General features: G+C 43.2%; 1 protein-coding gene across 1 annotated transcript in view; it reads right to left on the bottom strand.

The window, feature by feature from the left end:
- KDM3B (lysine demethylase 3B) overlaps nucleotides 1–18,386 on the bottom strand; it is a 65,529-nt gene that overhangs the window by 28,947 nt on the left and 18,196 nt on the right. The window contains 6 exon segments of the mRNA XM_048487352.1: nucleotides 4,369–4,456; nucleotides 4,458–4,498; nucleotides 14,236–15,157; nucleotides 15,160–15,507; nucleotides 16,497–17,075; nucleotides 17,407–17,472. Coding sequence (XP_048343309.1) covers nucleotides 4,369–4,456; nucleotides 4,458–4,498; nucleotides 14,236–15,157; nucleotides 15,160–15,507; nucleotides 16,497–17,075; nucleotides 17,407–17,472 — 2,044 coding nt within the window.

The following is an 18,386-nucleotide window of genomic DNA, read 5'->3' on the forward strand; positions in this document are numbered from 1 at the left end:
TGTGTCATACCCAAAGCCTCTGGGGTGGTTTCCTTTAGTCACGATGCAGACCTTTTAGAGGGAATTGGTTCTTTCTCCTTATCACTTTCTGAGTCTGATTCTTCGCTTTAACAGGGACACTAGACTTGTGTCTTTCTTCATATCTACCTCAGGAAGAACTTTCACTTTCAGCTCTTTGTCTCCTTCTCTCTCAATATGTTTGTATCAGCATATGGCAGAATGACAGATGGCTTTTCCTGCTTAGAAAGCAGGGAGTCCTAAGAATGCTATGCGAAGACAGGACCAACCAGAGATGGCATTCTCAAACTCCGTAGCACTTCTGGAAAATAGTACCTCGACCATTTGGTAATAGGAACTGAAAGCCTTCATACCCACTCTGGACACCCACAAACTGAAGCCTTTGTGAGTGCACCTTTTAAGCTTCCTTGCCTCTTTCTGTGGAAGCTTGCCAGAACGATGGCATAAGAATAACCAAAAGTATGAGACAGGTGGTCTAACTTAGGTGCCTTTTACCATACCAGCTTCCTATCACGGGGATATCACTTGAGTGCTTGGCTGAACAATCTGTTCACATGACGCATAAGTACAGTAAGCCCATGCCTCCACCAGGAGACTCATTATCCGCTTTGCATTTGCGTCTGGCATAGCGTACAGCACTTTTCATTTGTTTCAGTACACCAATCTTTCTCTCTGCTAAATATTTTCCAGAATGCACATAGGCATTAGACACTGCAAATCTATCTATTACTCGTTTGTCTAGCGGCTCAGTAGAATTGGTTACTTAAGAAATTTACTCGGCGCACCATCAATCTGGATTGTTTTCACATCACATCCAAAATTGTTTACAGATCCTTGTATGCCATAATTTAAATACATGGAAGGCTTCACTCTTCTTTTTTTTTAAGAAATAGGAGAAAGTGGGCGTATGGCATAAATCCCGCAATTACAAAAAACATATTTGAAAGCACCCCGATGGAAACACCATCACCGATTGTGCTATATGCGCGCCAGTGCGCACCAAAGGCGAAAGGGGTCCTTAGTTACCCTTGGGCTTTGTCTCTTGCCACTGGATGCGTTTTCACTTTCCCACTCGAAACACACTTTGCACTCTAGAAAACAATCACATTTGGCAAATTGCACACCACACATTTTATTGCTAAGCTTTGTTTTACGAGTGCCTTGAAGCTCACGCATGCCCACATTTCCTGCTGGAAGTTATTGCACCTGATAAGCTGGGTGCGAGTGGGTCATTTACCCCACACCGCGGTAGTTGGAACATCACCAGGTCACAGGGGTGTTGCACTGTCCACAGTCAATTTATAAAGTCCTGTTACTTAATAGCGCACGCCTGTGCCACAATGTCCCCATCCCCTGGCTATGGAGCACCCTGTCCTGCAGTAAAAGTACATACGCATACCCATCCAGTGCCAACCTGGACGCGGCTTAATAGATTATGCATGCCATACTTTGGTATGTTAGTAACACGCGTTCTGCAGGGTAATCCCCATGGCTTGTAAAACACTTCTCTCCCCTTGGGACTGTACAACAGCTGCAGAGCTGTCAGCAAGAGTCACCTCTCAATATCCGGGTGTCCTCTTCTTCTGCAGCGTTTAACTTGCTCCTTGCTACTATATGTCTCTGTAGACCGGTGTCCAAAAAAGCCATGTAAGATTTTTTGGTGCTGAAGTGCCGTTGCACCAGAAAAGCTTCCTTTCCCCGGTCCCTCTGCACAGCCTGGGTTAAGCTGGCGATCTAGGTCGCTGTAGCCCTCGCTGGCGAATTCCTACCAAGCTAGGTGGTTGGTTGCTCCACAGGTGTAACATCTCACGGGAACAGGCATTAGCTCATCGCCGAGCTTGTCACCTCTGCGGTCCTTGCTGATGCTGTTGTTCACTGGAGGCTACCTGAGGGTAGGCACGTAGAAATCCCTTTTGCCCCTTCCACGTTCCAAAAGCCTCGGACACATAGTCCAATGTTAGAAATCATCCTCTGGCAACACTGTAGTAAAGCCACTGCATCCACTAATGGGTCCCCATTGTTGTGCCAAGAGAAGAGCACAAAATCAAAGCTTGCAGATTATTATCAAAAAAGCCAAACCTCTATCAGACAAATCAGCAAAGAGTGCTCTCATGTTTTTTTGCAGATGGGAAATCACATTGCGCTTCATGCAACTTGAGATTAAAGAGTCCTACGCTTTCCAGAATCAGCTTGGAGCCAGCTGTTGTCCTCTGGGTACAATTTTCGCTCTTTCGAGGGCAGTCCAACACCCCAAAGCTGTTGTTTTATCCTAAGAGGAACACCAATTGGCTGTTTTCCACTGCTAGAACAATGGCTGCTCCTGGCTTTCTCATCATAGGCACTCCACCTCATCATTGTCGTCCATATCTGCGAGCTTTCTGTGCAGCTTTCCAGAGTCCTTTCCCCGGATGAGGGAAGCATTTCATTTTCTCTGCCCATGCCAGACGTAGGTGGACTCATTGAGCCTTTCAAACAGCAGCCCATGAGTAGGGACCCGGCCATGAACTTCATGCCCTTTACTCTTAAGCTCCATTCCACTAGGGTAAATGTTACTTCACCAGTGGGTTGTGCTGTAGCCTAGCGGCAACTGGGCTCCATAACCTGACATGCCAGGTTGACGGCCAGTGAGCGCAACTGAGCATACACCAGAGTGCAGCGGCAACCACTGGAGCCAGGGAGTTCACTCAAAGAAAGGGATGTATTGGCATTGAATACACTATATACAGTTTAAAGCGGACAGAGCTCTTGGCTTAGGGTCCTGTCCCCAGCTTAAAAGGAACATGCTTTAACTGAGCCTTGAAAGCTTAGCTTATATACACTATGATACATTAATTAGCTCTATGGCTGAGTACAGTCAAAAGGTCCACCTTGACTCATATATATATAGCCTGATGCAATCATGCTTAGTCATTCTCCCTTTGGCTGACTGCTAACAGGTGAAAGTTAGTCCTGTAGTTCTGTTAGTGACCTGTAGTCCTTGTAGTTAGTCCTTCAGCAGTCCATTAAAGGCAATCCAAAGGGTTTTGCCATGCAGCTGTTATACCTTCCAGCTCCTGACAGAAACTAGCATGAAATTTCATTTTAAATATTTCTAAATGACCTGATGATGGATAATGAATGCCAATTTTACTTGGGGATCCTGAATTGGGTAAAAGTAGTCAAAAGAAATACTATGAATAAAATAGAATTTTCACAGAATTCTGTAAACTATTTTTCAATTCATTTGCAGGAACAAGCGAACTTTATAGCAGTGGTCGGTGAAAAGATAAAAGAAATGAATTGTATAAAGCTTTTGCCTTCTTACTTAGTATTGACTTGGCGGCTAGTAACATATGTGTTGAGTGATCTTCAATTTTTTAATTGACAAGGGAAAAAAAGTCATGCTATATAAATGTTGCTGGTTTTCTTCCATATTCTTTGGATAGGCTTGCAAGACTGCAAAGCAGGAACTACAGCCTTCTGGAAAAAAAGTCAATCAATTAATGGGTTTGCAGTAAACAAAGTTTCTGCTCAAAAAATGGAAGTTTCAGCCATCTTGCGGCCACTCACTGCTCCACCTCAGAAGCTCCAGAACAGCACTAACAAGGGTTTATATGGGATCTGCCGTGAATGGAAGGAGAATCCTGGAAAAAATCTTCTTCCATTAGCAGAAAACAAGCATTGTAAGATATAAACCATAGTCTCAGGTGAACATTTGACTCTTAATTCCTCTAAAATAAGTTGAGACAACACAAAAAGATGGACTCCACATGTAAGGAGAGGAATTATGATTTAAGATACAAGGAACAGGTATGTCCATTAGCCTGGTTTTTGCTATGACAATCCCTGCCACTCTAATCAAAACCTGTTTCGAGGCCTGTCTGACCTCATTTCCTGCAGCATTAACTTCCCTGTTGACCGGGCTTAAGCTTTTTTAATACTGTAACTAACTCCATCCTTCTCATGGAATATACCTCAGTGTTTGAAAAGCGAGCTTTTCTACCAATGAAAAGAGCATCAAGTTTCCAAATGTACTGACATCGCATTAGCGACTCTCTTGTGAAAAAATGTGTCATTCTGCTGTCATTAGTTCATAGGTCAGATTCATGCGTGAATGCACCGGAAACAGTTCATAGATGCTCAAACAAAGGAGATTACAGCTGCCATTAAGAGTATATATATTCACACAAGGAATATGAAATCACTCTATGTTTCTGATACAGATATAAAAGAAAACAAAGTAGTCAATGTCTGCACAGAAGGCAAGCTCAGAAAGCTTTGTTACCTCAAGTGAAAATGAAAGAATGCGATACAGGACACAGTGGAATCATCTTGCTCCTGCTCTTTGAACTTGGCTTGATGCTTCCTAACCGGCACCTCGACACTTGTGCGAGATGAGGGGCAACATTGATGCACTTGAGCCATCTTGGAGGAGGAATGGTTCTCCGAGCTGCTTCAAGCTTCCTCGCCTTACTCACATCTTTCAGTATAGACTGGCCAACTATGGGACAAAAAAACAACAAAAGTAGTCCAAACAATCCAGAGGGAAAAAAAAATACAAAATTTCCAAGAGGAGTATTTTATTCTTGACTCCTACATGGAGAAGTTATATTTTATGTTGGTTTTGCATAAAACCCAACATGGTGAAAAGACTATGCAGAGTGGAGGAGTGGGATTTGTGGCAAGCGGACATTTTACACTGGATATGACATTAGCATTGAGGACCAATGCCGCATGAGCTGGCCTGATCCATGTTGCCAGTTCACACAAGAATCAGACTAGTATAGATGACACTGATCATATCGTTGAGAGGCAGACTCTTAAAATGCAATTTGGCTTAGACTCCTTGGAAGGGGATGGTTTCACAAATTTCCCAATTTGCCCTGTTCCCAGGGTCCCCCCTTTAGGCGGCATTTTGGGAATGTACTGATGGAATGGAAATGATACCACAGGTAATGACTGCTAGATCAAATCTATAATGTCCAACTTACCTGATCGTTATTATTGTTTTACTTATGCCTTTTCGACTGATCTCTTCACATATTAGAGTAGGGAATTTAGGATTATGGCTATATTAATATATATTTTATGTAAGTGATTGATTTTATTGTTAACCAATGTGGGAACACTGTTGTAAAGCTGCTCTGAACCTGTTGTGAGGGAAGAATGGCATATAAGCCAAACAAACAAATAAAAATCGAAACTAGAGCAGTGACCAGACAAAATCCCATTCAGGTGGCCCCAAACTTGCATGTCTTCTCAGGCCGAGTGTCCTTCAAGAAGCATCCATGGAGATGGTGCCTAGCATTCCAGGTAGGCACATTGCAAAGATTTAAAGGGGCATTTTCATCGCAAAAGGCAGGCGGATTGATTTCTGCAGATTCCTGCTCCGCTTCAGACTGCCATTCAGCCAGCCAGGCTGTTCCTTAGATCTGCTAACCCCAAGAACAACGCCATTGTAACAGAATCATGGAGTTGGAAAGACCCCCAAAGGGCCATCAAGTCACACCCTGCAATGAGGGAATACACACTCAAAGAACTCCTGACAAAGGGCCAAAGTCCAGCCTCTCTTTAAAACCTCAAAGAATTTGAAGAGGTTCGCACTGAACTGTAATGGCCAGGAAAAAGTTTCGCACTTTGCAAGGAATGGGTCTAATGGATACAAGCCAGGACTATTTGACATGGCACATTTTTCTTCTGTGGATGTGATCCACAGTCCCATCTTTAAGCTATAGATCAGGTGTGACTGGTAGGTACAGAATTTTTTAAGAGTGATGACTACTATACATTTCAAGCAATCCTCACAAGTTCTATTCAGGTTCACTGCTGGAAAGTTTTGCTTCTGCCAAGCAACCCGGCAAATTCATTATTTATTGAGGATCTTAAGGTAAAACCACAATCCACATATACTCTTTATCAAGACAAACCAAAATGAGCACAAAGCAGTATGGAAGAATTGAAGAATCACATGAAATCTTTCTCAGATTGGAAGTTGAACTGTTACTATAACATATTGTGTATGTATTATTGATGCACCATTAAGTCACCCCTGACTTTGAAGACCCACAGCTTTCAAAGGTAAAAGATATTCAGAGGTGGTTGCCACTGCCTGCCTCTGTATGGATGATAGAAAAGTTCTGCTGAGAACGCTGTATTGACCCAAGGTCGCCCAGTAAACTTCATGTGTGGAGGAGTGGGGAATTAAGCGTGATTCTCCAAGATTGGAGTCAGCCCATACTTAACCACTATACCCTGCCGTTTTGTGTGAATACAATGAAGCGGCTATCAATGTAGTTGCTTTGCTCTGGCCCCTCAAGAAGTATTAACCTGGGAAGGCTGTTGGCCTTGCTGGCCAGGAATGCAACCAGATACCAAAAGCACCACCCTATGTATCTGCCCAAGAACATAAGAACATAAGAACAAGCCTTGGCTGGATCAGACCAGAGAGTCCAATCTAGTCAGCTCTACTGCTACCTCGCAGTAATGGCCCACCAAGGTGCCTTTGGGAGTTCACATCGTAGGATGTGTGAAAGCAATGGCCTTCTGCTGGCTGTTGCTCCGGAGCACCTTTCAGACTGTTAAAGGCATTTGCAATCTCAAGGATCCAAAGAGGATCCAAGATTAGGTAGCCATAAATCGAACTTCTCCTCCATAAATCTGTCCAAGCCCCTTTTAAAGGCTATCCATGGGTTAGTTGGCCATCACCTGCCACCTCCTGTGGCAGCATATTCCAAACCACCAATCACCGCGTTAGCGTGAAGGAAGTGTTTCCTTTTATTGGATTCTGAATTCTTCCCCCAGCATTTTCAATGAATGCCCCTGGTTCTAGTATTGGCCGAGGAAAGAGAGAAAATTTCTCTCTGTCAGCATTTTCTACCCCATGCATAATTTTACATGAACTTCCAATCATATCCCCCCTCAGACGTCTCCTCTCCAAAGCTAAAAAAAAAAAAAAAGAGAGTCCCCAAGCGGCTGCAGCCTTTCCTCATAAGGAAGGTGCTGCAGTCCCTCAATCATCCTGGAAATTAAGCCCTTCTCTGCACTTTTTTCTATCTCTTCCAATATCCTTTTTTTGAGATGTGGCGACCAGAACTCGAATACACATGGTACTCAAAGAGATGCGTGGTCGCTGCAATTTATATAAGCGGCATGCGACAATCTTTGCAGTTTTATTCTCAGATTCCTTTCCTAATTATCATCCCAGCATAGAGGTTTGCGCACAGCTGCCATACATTGAGGTTGACATTCCCATGGGCGGAACTATCAGCTTGGCTTAAATCCGCTTTCTGGTCTGTGACTGATAGCACTGACCCCTGTATCGTATGTGGAAGTTTGGATTTTTTTTGCCCCTATGTGCATCACTTTTGCATTTTGCTACATTAGAACTGCATTTGCCATTTCTTAGCCCACTCACCCTAATTTATCAAAAGGTCGGCTTGGAGCTCCCTGCGCCAATCCTTTGTGAGTTCTGCACCACCCTACATAATTTGGTATCATCTGCCTGAAGAACTTGGCCACCACGCTACCCACCCCTACTTCCAGGTCATTTTATGAATAGGTTAAAGAGCACTGAGTCCCCATCTGACCGGATCGCTTAGGGGACACCACTCCCTACATCTCTCCACATTGTGAGAATTTCCCATTTACACCCACTCTTTTTTGCTTCCTGTTTCTCAACCAGTTTTTTAATCCATAGGGAGGACTTCCCCTCTTATTGCCTTCATTGCTGAGTTTCCTCCAATAGTCTCTATTGAGTGAGGAACTTTGTCAAAAGCCTTTGGAAAATCCAAGTGAAGACAATGTCCACTGGTTCCCCCTTATCCACATGCCTGTTTACATCCTCAAAAGGGAACTCTAGTAAGTTTGTAGCCAAGACAGGATTTGCCTCTGCAAAAGCCATGCTGACTCTTTCTCAGCAGGTCTTGCTTTTCTACATGTTTTATAATTTTATCTTTAATGACAGATTCCGGACTAATTTACCAGGAGACAGATGTCAAACTGACTGGCTTCTGTAATTTCCGGGTCCCCTAGATCCCCTTTCTTAAAGATTGATGTGACATTGGCCATCTTCAGATCTTCAGGGATGGAGCTACTGATTTCCAAGGATAAGTTGCATATTAAAGAGTGAGAAAGATCAACAATTTCATGCTTGAGCTCTTTAAGAGGGAACTCTCGGTGAATTGAAGATACAATCTGGAGCCAGAAGGATTTGGTAACATTTTAAGTTTATCAATGGCTGCCAGAACTTCTTCCTTGTCTACCACTGTATCTTTGTTGAGTTCCTCGGGATTAAGCCTCCTAAGAAGCTTGGTTCAGAGTGCAGGAATTTTTCCTCACCTCCTAGCTTGGGTGAAGACAAGGTCACAAGCAATTCATTCAGCTTTTCTGCAATCTCCCTGTCATCTTTTTAGCACACCCTTTGTTTCCTTTGTCATCTAGCGGGCCCTGCAGCTTCCCGCCTTGCTGGCTTCCTGCTTTTTTGATGTACTTGAAGAACTTTGTTTTGTTGCTGGTTTTGATGTTCACAGCCATGTATGTTCCTCATAATCCTTTTTTTGCCTCCCTTACACGACTAACTTGCTTCTCTTTTTTTGCCACCATTTGTGTTCTCTCTGGTATTCTTTTATCCGAGTTAAAGGTTTGGACTTCCATTTTTCTAAAAGACATCTTTTTTTTTCCTAATAATTTCCTCCAGCGTCCTTGTGTTAACCATGGTGGCTTTCCTTTTTGGACTGGAAACGCTGCCTTTCCTAACCATGTGGAGACACATTGTCCAGCTGAGCTTTTGTGACTGTGTTTTTTTAAATAACCTCCAAGCATCTTGGACATTTTTGACTCTCGCCAGTTGATTTTCCTTTCAGCTTCCTGTACTATCCCCTCCCCTCATCTTTGAAATTTCCCTTTCTGAAGGCAAATCTTAACTACATTAGTAGTTGTCACTTGTTCGCATGCCAGAGATACTGAATCTGACGCTTAGCATTGTGGTGCAGCTGTTTCCCTATCGACTCAACAACACTGACTTCCGCGCACTTTGCACCAGGTCCTGGGTCCCACATGGAATTTAAGATCAAGGGATCACATCTCCCTGGTTGGTTCTACACCACCATCTTGCTCTAAAGCCACAGTCATTTAGCATATCCAGGAATATTTCTCTCCTTACTATGACCCTGAACATGCATTTTCCAGTTTATATGGGGATAGTTAAATCATCGCCCATTACCCGCGACATTTTGCTTTGTTGGCCTCTCTAATTTCTTTTTCCATCTCAGAATCCTCTTTATTAGCTTTGGTCAGGGGACGATAATATATTCCTAATGTTAAACTAGCTAGCTTTCACCCCTGGTATTATTGATATCCACGAGTGCTTCTGTAGGGGAATCAGCTCCCCTACATTGTCTATTTTTTTACGCATGTGACACTATGCTCTTTGATGTAGAGGGCCACTCCACTATCACGCCCTGTCCTATGCTCCTTCCTGTAGAGCCTGTAACCTGGGATAACAGCATCCCACTGGTTCTCCTCATTCCACCAGCATGTCTCTGTGATACCCACTATATCAATGTCCTCCTTCAAAACTCTGTACTCCAGCTCTCCCCATTTTGAGGTGAGATAGCTTCTACTATTAGCATAGGAACACTTGTATCTCTGTCTCTGTGTCCTAACCTGGGATTTATGTGTTTTTACCCTCTAGCCTTTTGTAGACACTATCACTTATCCCATTGCTGTGCTCGCTCTTCACTTGTATGTGGTTGATTTAAAAAAAACCTCCTTCTCTGTCACCGCATCCCCCATGGACTCTGTATTCCGAACGAAAGTCACCTCAGCTCCCTGTCGTGAGCTTTCCCCAGGGATCAGTTTAAGCTGTTCTGCCACCTTTTTTGTGTTTGAGTGCCAGCAGCCTGGTTCCTCTTTGGTTAAGAATGAAGCCACGTCCCTTTTGTACAGAGCCTGCCTTATCCCAAAAGGTTCCCCACAGTTCCTGATAAAATCTGAAACCCTCTGCGCTTGCACCACCTTCTCATCCACTGCTTTTCTTATCTCTGCTTGCACAATAGCTGGCCCTGCTTGGCGTGGAACAGAGTAACATTTCAGAGGAGAAATGCCACCTTGGGGAGTCCTGGATTTTAACCCTTTTCCCTAGCAGCCTAAATTTAGCTTCAGAACCTCCGGCTACATTTCCCAATGTCATTGGTACCAATGTGGACCACAGCTGCTTGTCTCCACCCCAGCACTGTCTACAACAGCCTATCTAGGCGTGGCGTGACATCCGCGGCAACCTTAGCACCAGGCAGGCAAGTCACCATGCCGGTCATCACGCCTGTCACAAGAGCCCAACTCTCTATATTGATTCCTGATGTTCGAATCACCCACTACAAGGGCTACCTCGGGTATCCTCGGTGCGAGGAGGATATCCCCAGACCACCAACTAAGGAAGGGTCCCATCTAAGGGAACATCTTCCCCCACCGCCAGACTGGCACCCTCTGTCGCCCAGTCTCTCATTCTCCATATGACATCTGAAGAGATGTAGCATGGGACCCGTTGGGCTGCTGGGTCCCTAAACCTATGTTTACATTGCCCTCTCTCTGCCTCTCTCAAGCTTCTCCAGGTCTGCCACCTTGGCTTCAGAGAGAGCCGGACCGTTCCTTGTATGCCAGGAGGAGCTCATTGTGAGGGAGCATTTTGCCCGACTTCTGGCCTAGTGGCGAGATAATAGTCATACATGTGACACCTCAGTGCAAAACACTGGAAGCCCCATCCCTGCTGGCTTCCTGCCTTCATATCTGCTTTTTTGTTTATATATTTAGATGTGGCTTTTTTAGTCAGTGCCCTTTGAGCTATCTGTGTACCTGCTATCCCTCAAAAAAATGTCCTTATTAATTAATTTATTTATTTATTTTTTTAAAAGAAGAAGAAGTGCTTGCCTGGCCTTCAAAATTTCAATACGCTAATCCAGAGACTGAACTAAAGACTGAATGACTCACCTCAGGAGCCCCACCCATTTTAGCAGCCGGGACAAAGAGTAACCCCTGTTAACCCCTGTTAAGCCCCACCTCCAGCAGTCTCAGCTCTTAGCTTAACCTTACAAAGGAGAGAGAAAAAGAAACCCCTGCAAACCCCTGTTAAAAATACACTGTTTTAAAAGATGTGGCTTTGAGAAAAGCCCTCCAAAATGAACACCAGCAGGTCACTCTGCTCTTCCTGGCCAGTTGCCTTGTCCACTGCTGCTCCTTTCTGCTGGTTCCAGAGACTTGACTGCCTGCACTGAACACAGGGATGCTGGCAAGAAAAGGTCTTAAAAACATGACCTGGAGCATCTTTCTCCCACCTCTCTCTCTCCTACTCTCTCTATAATATCCAGCCTGCAATAATTCTGGAGAACTTTGAAAGTTTAATGCCATTTTGACTGATCCTAATAAAAGGTATTATGAGGACTGTGGTTTGTTTTGGAATTTTGGACCAGCACAGATGTAAAAAACTTTTGCCTGCTTAAAAACACAGCCAATGCTTTTTAAAATGTGAAGAAAACATACATATTTATGCATTCTTCCAAAAACACAACTAGGCCTTAACGGCACAAATCAAGTGACTGGATTTGCCAAAAAATGAATGAGAATCGTTAATCAGCAAGAACACACAAGCAACAGTGCAAAATTACACAGACTAGGGGTGCTTACCCTCTTCAACAGCGACTGGTTATATGAACTTTACAATCAGCTTTTGGCCCAGACACAATTACTTATACTCTGTAGTTCTTGAGGGTAGATATGACAATGTACAGAATATTGACTTCTGCTCACAAAATTTATCGCTGTTCTGGCTTTCCCACAGTAACTGCCACTGTTTTACTGCTTTAGACTTGAAGAGCCATTTAAGCTGGAGGAAGACTTCAAACAGAGGATACATGCCAGCATACATATTAACGGAGTTTCCCAAGGTTGGAAACTGAATGCTATTTTGAAGCCAGTGATACTACAAGAAATTCTGCAACAAGCAGTTGGGAGTGTTTTTCCTACAGTTAAATAAAGTAAAGGTAAAGTTTCCCCTTCAGTCGTGTCCGACCCTGGGGTACCACTGCAAGCAGTGGTTTCATAGGCAAGCCATTTTTGTGGGGTAATTTGCCATTGCTTTCCCTAGCTGTTCTTTACCCCCTAGCTATGTGCTAGGTACTCATTTACCGACCAAGGAGTGGATGGATGGCTGAGTTGGCCATGAGCCAGCTGCCAGGATATCTGACCCACAGGGGGCTCGAACTCCTGACCATGTGAGTGGAAGTGCAAGCACTTAACCACTACGCCATGCGGCTCCTTACAGTTAAATACTTATGGACTAATAACTCCACAGTTAAATATGGACTAATAAGGCTTCCACATGACTTTGGGACCTGGAGTTATCAGTAAAAATTGCAGCATAACTGTTATAGAACAAATTATATCTGTTATACAAATTGCTGGTTCTGTTTATGGTGTGTCATACTCAAAATCCCATGTGACTGGCATCCAAAGAGATATATTTTCAGTGCACATTTTAAGTTTCTTTTCACCTAATATTACAGGGAGGACAGCTTTTTGAACTCACAAGTTAAACGCAGTTTGACAAGTAGGCACACGCATTTTGAAAGGTCTAACAGCTTATTATTTCCCCCAAACTTCATTTTGAAAACCTCTCACATCTTATCAAGTTAGGAGTTTTTCTCCTGCTTGAATCTATGTCAGCAGCCTGCCTGAATCTATGTCAACCCCCCAGTGGGGGATTGTGTGCGTTGAATAGCCACAGGGAGCAGTGGAAGGCCACGCGAGGGGACAGAGGTGCTAGCAGCCATCCATCCTTCAGCTCTGTGGAAGTGAAACCCAGAATGTCCTGCTGCTGTGGAGCAATACCAGTGTCAGCTTGGATCCCAGCATTGGTGGGAGGGAAGGCTGGAGCATTCCTGGGGGTGGAGAAGATGTTTTAGCCCAAGAATGCCAGCCCCCAGTCCTTTGGTGCCAATGGGGCAAAGCAGACAGTGGGAGGGAATTCAAGTTTCCTTCCCTCCCTCCTGTGCTGCCCAAAGCCCCTTTGGATATGGTGCAGCACTGCCTTCAGTATGCAGTATCTGGCCACTGCAATGCTCCCCGCACACACAAAAAACCCACCACCTGAACTGTGATCCAAATAACAAACTCTGGCTGCCTTCTGTTAAATTCAGAATTCTACACCCACTGAAAACACCTCACAACTAACAGACTATCATAATCATGCCACACACAACCCCATAAACAAAATTCATTGTCACAAGCCTCTATTATGTATAGTTCTGTAATACAGTATGAAATGGTTACAAACACAACTATTTCATAAAGTGCCATCAGATATGTGAAATGGACTTAATAGTCAGGCATTTCTTGGGCCACATGACTTTTACAGGCCTTTATACGCCTTTAGATAAGTGCCACAGTTTGCATACTAGTTTATTTTATTCTCCCAGGAAGCAGTACAAAACTCTTTTGGTAACAGAATTTTCAGTGAACTTGCTTCTAACAACTGACTCTGAAAGAATCTTAGTTTTTATGCAAGCAAGCATATATCTTGAATGATTGGGACACGATTTTTTTCAGGGGAGATGTAAAATACAGCAATAATGCCAAGTTGTTCTAACACAGCACCTTTCTAGAGAACTCTTAAATCAATTCAAAAACATCAGTTGTGTTTCTGAACTGGTATGAAGCTAATACTCCAAAAACAGCCTAGAGAATTTCATACAATTAGATGAGTTCTTCATTTGCAATCTACTTTTTCATATCCCTACGTAATTGCCTTCCCCACAGGTCTTTCCTCCTTCACCAGCTAAATTCCTGCTGTTTCCATTTCTGCAACTTGCTTCTGTAATAAATTTTGAGAAACTGGGTTTCCTGCTCACAGAATTTAGTCTTATTAAAACAGACATCAATTCACATGACAACAGGTAACATTATTTTTTTTCCCCAGAACATCTAGTCACTAATGGTCGGAACTAATTAACCCTGTACCATAAATTTATCTTTGTATGAACTGCTGTTATTCAGACTCAAAGAATGCAAATGACTGAGACTTCTACATTTTTCTCCCTGATGTATTGGGGCTGGCTAGACACATGGAAGACAGATCAATCCAAGACTACATGTCTCATGGCTGAGAATACAGATGATGGGGAAATACAGAAAGATATCTCAGTTTCCACTATCCCTCTTTAACTAATCTCTCGTGTTTCAAACCTTCACCTTTCTGGGGGGCTGTGCGAGGTCTGCTCTTCAGAGTTTGCTTCCCTTTCCCTTTGCCCATTAGTAGTTCAGCATTCCGCTCGCCATTGGGACCCAGTTTCCCCATCAGATGTTCTGGGATTCCCTTCAGACAAGTTCTGGTGTGCAGCTGCTCCTCAGAATCACTCATATCTGACAGGTCACTATTGGTGCTAGAATCAGAATCCTGCTTAGAGGGCATGCTCCGTTCATCTAGAGCAAACCTTTTCACAGTTTCAAAAGGGGATTTGTTTTCCAGTGATAACTCTGCCTGTGAAGAGAAAAAGCCAGCTGGATGTCTGCCAAACACATTAGAGAAAGTTTTCAGAAGAGGATTGTCCTGCTGGCCCGGCCCAACAGATGGTTTTTCTTCTGTTGGACTGGAGGAGAGTGTGGGCATTTCAATGGGTTGTGTCAGGCTACTGATAGGAGAGCTGGAACGGCCATTCCCCAGAGCAGACGAGCTCTGCACACTAGCAAAGAGGGTAGAACTAGGACCACTAGGCATTATCTTGGAGGAATCAGTCGTTATAAACAGGCTTTTCTTTTTAGCTACAGAGTCCGCTGAGGTGTGCAAATCGGGCCAGCCAGAAGCTGCCTTGGAACCAAGACCTGAAGAAGTAGTAGTAGATGCTCCTGGCTGCGATGAAGATGCAAAGCCACTGAAAGGACCGAGTTCTGATTTTTCTGCAAATGCCAAGAAAGGGTTTGAGGGTTCTTCTCGTGACAGTTTTGGGGGCTGCAAAAAAAGATTTTCATGATTATCCGGAGGTCGAGTACTCAAGAGGTTTCTTGGAAAAGCTGGAGTAAGCGTGGGCATAGATTCCCCTGGCAGCTTCCGGTCCACAGAACTGCTTGGCTGAGTCCCAGATTTAGGTTCTCCTGCAAGAACTTTGCTTGCAGAGCACCTAAGCCTCCAGGCTACTCCTGGACATTTTGTAATGAGGTCACTGACACAAAGCGGAGGGCTCCTTCAGCAGCTAGGTTTTCCTGACAAAGGCAGTGATGAAGTGATAGTTGCTGGAAGGAAGGAATATTCTGAGACATGCATTGAAAAAACAAGTTCTTTGACAAATCAGAGTCTTTTTCAGTTTCATTGGTAGTGCTGCTACCAAATGGAAATCCAGCAGGCTTCTTTTCTGGAGTCAGTACTCCATTGGATTGGTTTCGTCCACTGTCAAACACCAAAGGTTGGGAAGCGCTGGAGTGTGCCACTCCAAATCCCGGAGAAGCCAACATTGAATTTCGGGAATTCTGAAACAAAATAATATATTACATTCTGAGGCAAACCTTATCTCCCCATCCCTGTTACATTTTCCACAAGATACCGACTCCTACGCCATTCTTAACCATTTATTCCATACCCCAAAATACATTTTCTTGTGCAACAAGCACTATGGTTGGTTGAGAGTCTAGTCTACATAAGAAACTATCACTCCACTCTCAAAGGAACAGAATCGGAACACAGCAGCACCAGCTCCTCTCTGCTTGTCTCTCAAAATGTCAAATACCTCTATTCCTAAGAAGAGAAGGCTGGATCATGCCCCACCCAAGCCATTGCCATTCGAAACTCACCACAGGGGTTAAAACTATGGGAATAGGCAGAGTGAGGGAAGAAATCAATACCATACTGAGAGTCTTGGAGGTGAAAGGTAGGATATTAACCAACCAACAACTAGTTAGGATGTCTAAATTCTTTTAGGTTGACCTATTTCCCAAATATATTCCGGTCTGTTATATTTTGCAAATCTAAATCTTACAATTCTAACAAGTATGTACAAAAATGTAAAAAAGAAAAGCATTTGAATTTCAGCAATTTGTCTCATTTCTGAAGTATTTCACTGAAATGTTAATTGTGTACTGAAATAACCATTTTGCATTTAATGTTCTCCATGTATAATACAAAAAAAATTCTCTCTACATTGCTATACATCTTTCTGTTTGGTCACTTACACAATTTTAAGTTCTCAGTAAAAAATATGTAAATAAATAGGACACTGAACCAGGGTACTGGAGTTCAAATTTTCTATAAAAGCAAACATCAACCTCTCAGGTGTGCTGAGAGAAAGGTATTGCACAAGGATTCAGTACTCAAGTGGATGAATCTGCTATGTATCGGGGGGGGGGGGTTTCTCCTCATTACAGGATATGGTAAGAACTACAAAATTATGTACATGAAGCGCTTTGAATACTCTACAGTAGTATAATAATGGTTGATATTATTTTGACTGCAGAAAACTTACTTCTCCTTGGCTCTGCAAATGACCCTCTTTCTGTTTTTCTTGTCCAGTGACAGCTGACAGGCTAGTATCAGAGATTCGTACAGTAGTTGGTGTCAGTCCAGCTGTGGTAATTACTGCTGGGGCAGCCACCAGGCCTTGGCAGGTCTGCTCTAAGGATTTTGCTGCTTCTTGACTTCCAGCACCACTCAGAAGCACTTGGGCAGCAGCTGAAGAAAAAGGAGTGAAGGGCATCTGAGTATCACCACTTGCTGGTTCATCTTGCACCACAAGAGTTCGGCCATTCTCCTTGGTGTATGTGGCAAAACGAATATTACGGTTAATTTGAGGAACAAACTGAGGCAGCTGCTTGGCCCTTGGATCCAGAACTGAATCACCACTAATGTTGCCTTTCCAAGCTCCCCTGTTCATTTCACCTCCATCACTCCCATTACTATCCGCTTCACCCCGCTCCTTTAGTTTCTTCATTGCATGATCACAACCAGCATCGGAAGCATTTTTCCTCCTCCGTCCATCTTTCCCTTCCATATTTTCTTTCTTCTTTTTCCCTTTTGAGGATTTGCCTGGCTTTAGAGCCCCTCCCTAAAATAAATAAATAAATAAATAAATAAGAATGTTACCACTACAACTGGCTATCCAAGCAAAGTGAAGATTTCAGAACACTAGTCCCTCAACTAATGCCTTAAACTACTGAAATCTATATTTAAAAGTTCTGCATTAAGGCTGCCCAAAACTAACAGACACAGTCATTTAATTCTCAAATTTAAGCTAAAACAAGGTGCCTTTCAAAACTATACAAAGCTGTATAAACCATCATTAGAAGTAAAAACTACTGTAAGTTAAATATTACCAACACCCTCCCCTCTTCCCCCCACCCCTCCTTCGCCACACACATCATGGCCTAACAAAGTACCTCATTCAAAGAACTGTCCATCACTACGTGAATCAATCGGGGGTCCACAGACTTGATCTCACCAGTCTGATACATTTTGTGATGAAGGAAACAAACAAGGAGAAAACAGTATTAAAGGGAGATAACCTACACTGATCAAAAAGCAGTTTTAGCTCTCCCAATATCCCTCCGTTTGTTATCTTATTCTAAACCACTTCTCCTACTGTCTTTAATCTCATACTCTGTTCCCAGTTCTTCATTATGTTAAATCATACATTTCATCTAATATATGGCTCTGTGTCACACTGATTTTCTAGAAGGAAAAAAAATGAGAATAATTGAAAACACAATGAAGGAGAGACCATGAATAAGTGCTCATTAATGTTGTTCCACAAGTTCTTGGACAGTATCTTGTACAAATGTTTGTAGAGAACCTTAAGGCTGCTTCCATGTGGATATTTTGTTTCCCTCTGGCTTTCTTTCAGCAGTACCGCTCTCAGAAACATAAATACAACATCATTCTTTATTTGTACTGCTTCTTTGTCCTCTCCCACCTGTCTCTGCTGGGATCTTTCCCAAACCTGTTTTCGCACTTTTAAATGGGTAACATTTGAAGGTCTCACGCACATTAACACTGCATTCCTTACATCACCTTCATGGCCATCTCACCCACCAGTGGAAGTCTTTATTTTTTTTAAAAATCAGCTACTGCTAGATTGTTATAGCATTTTAACAGTGCGATGATCTATTGCAGGGGCGGAGGAAAGGTTATTTGGGAATATCTAATCACTATTCAAGCAATTAAAAATAGATCTCCACCACTCCTCCGGTGGGATTATAATCACCTTTCCCTGATGATTACTTGTAGCACCTTCTCTGTATGTGAAGGAGGAACAAAAATACACTTTTTTGCTTTGGATGGGTAGACAACACTTGCACTCTCCTCCCTGATGTGCACATACTCAAGCACCCTTGCTCTGGCCAGGAAAAGAACACACTAT

This window comes from Sphaerodactylus townsendi, linkage group LG03 (assembly GCF_021028975.2).
Source record: "Sphaerodactylus townsendi isolate TG3544 linkage group LG03, MPM_Stown_v2.3, whole genome shotgun sequence".
NCBI lineage: Eukaryota > Metazoa > Chordata > Lepidosauria > Squamata > Sphaerodactylidae > Sphaerodactylus > Sphaerodactylus townsendi.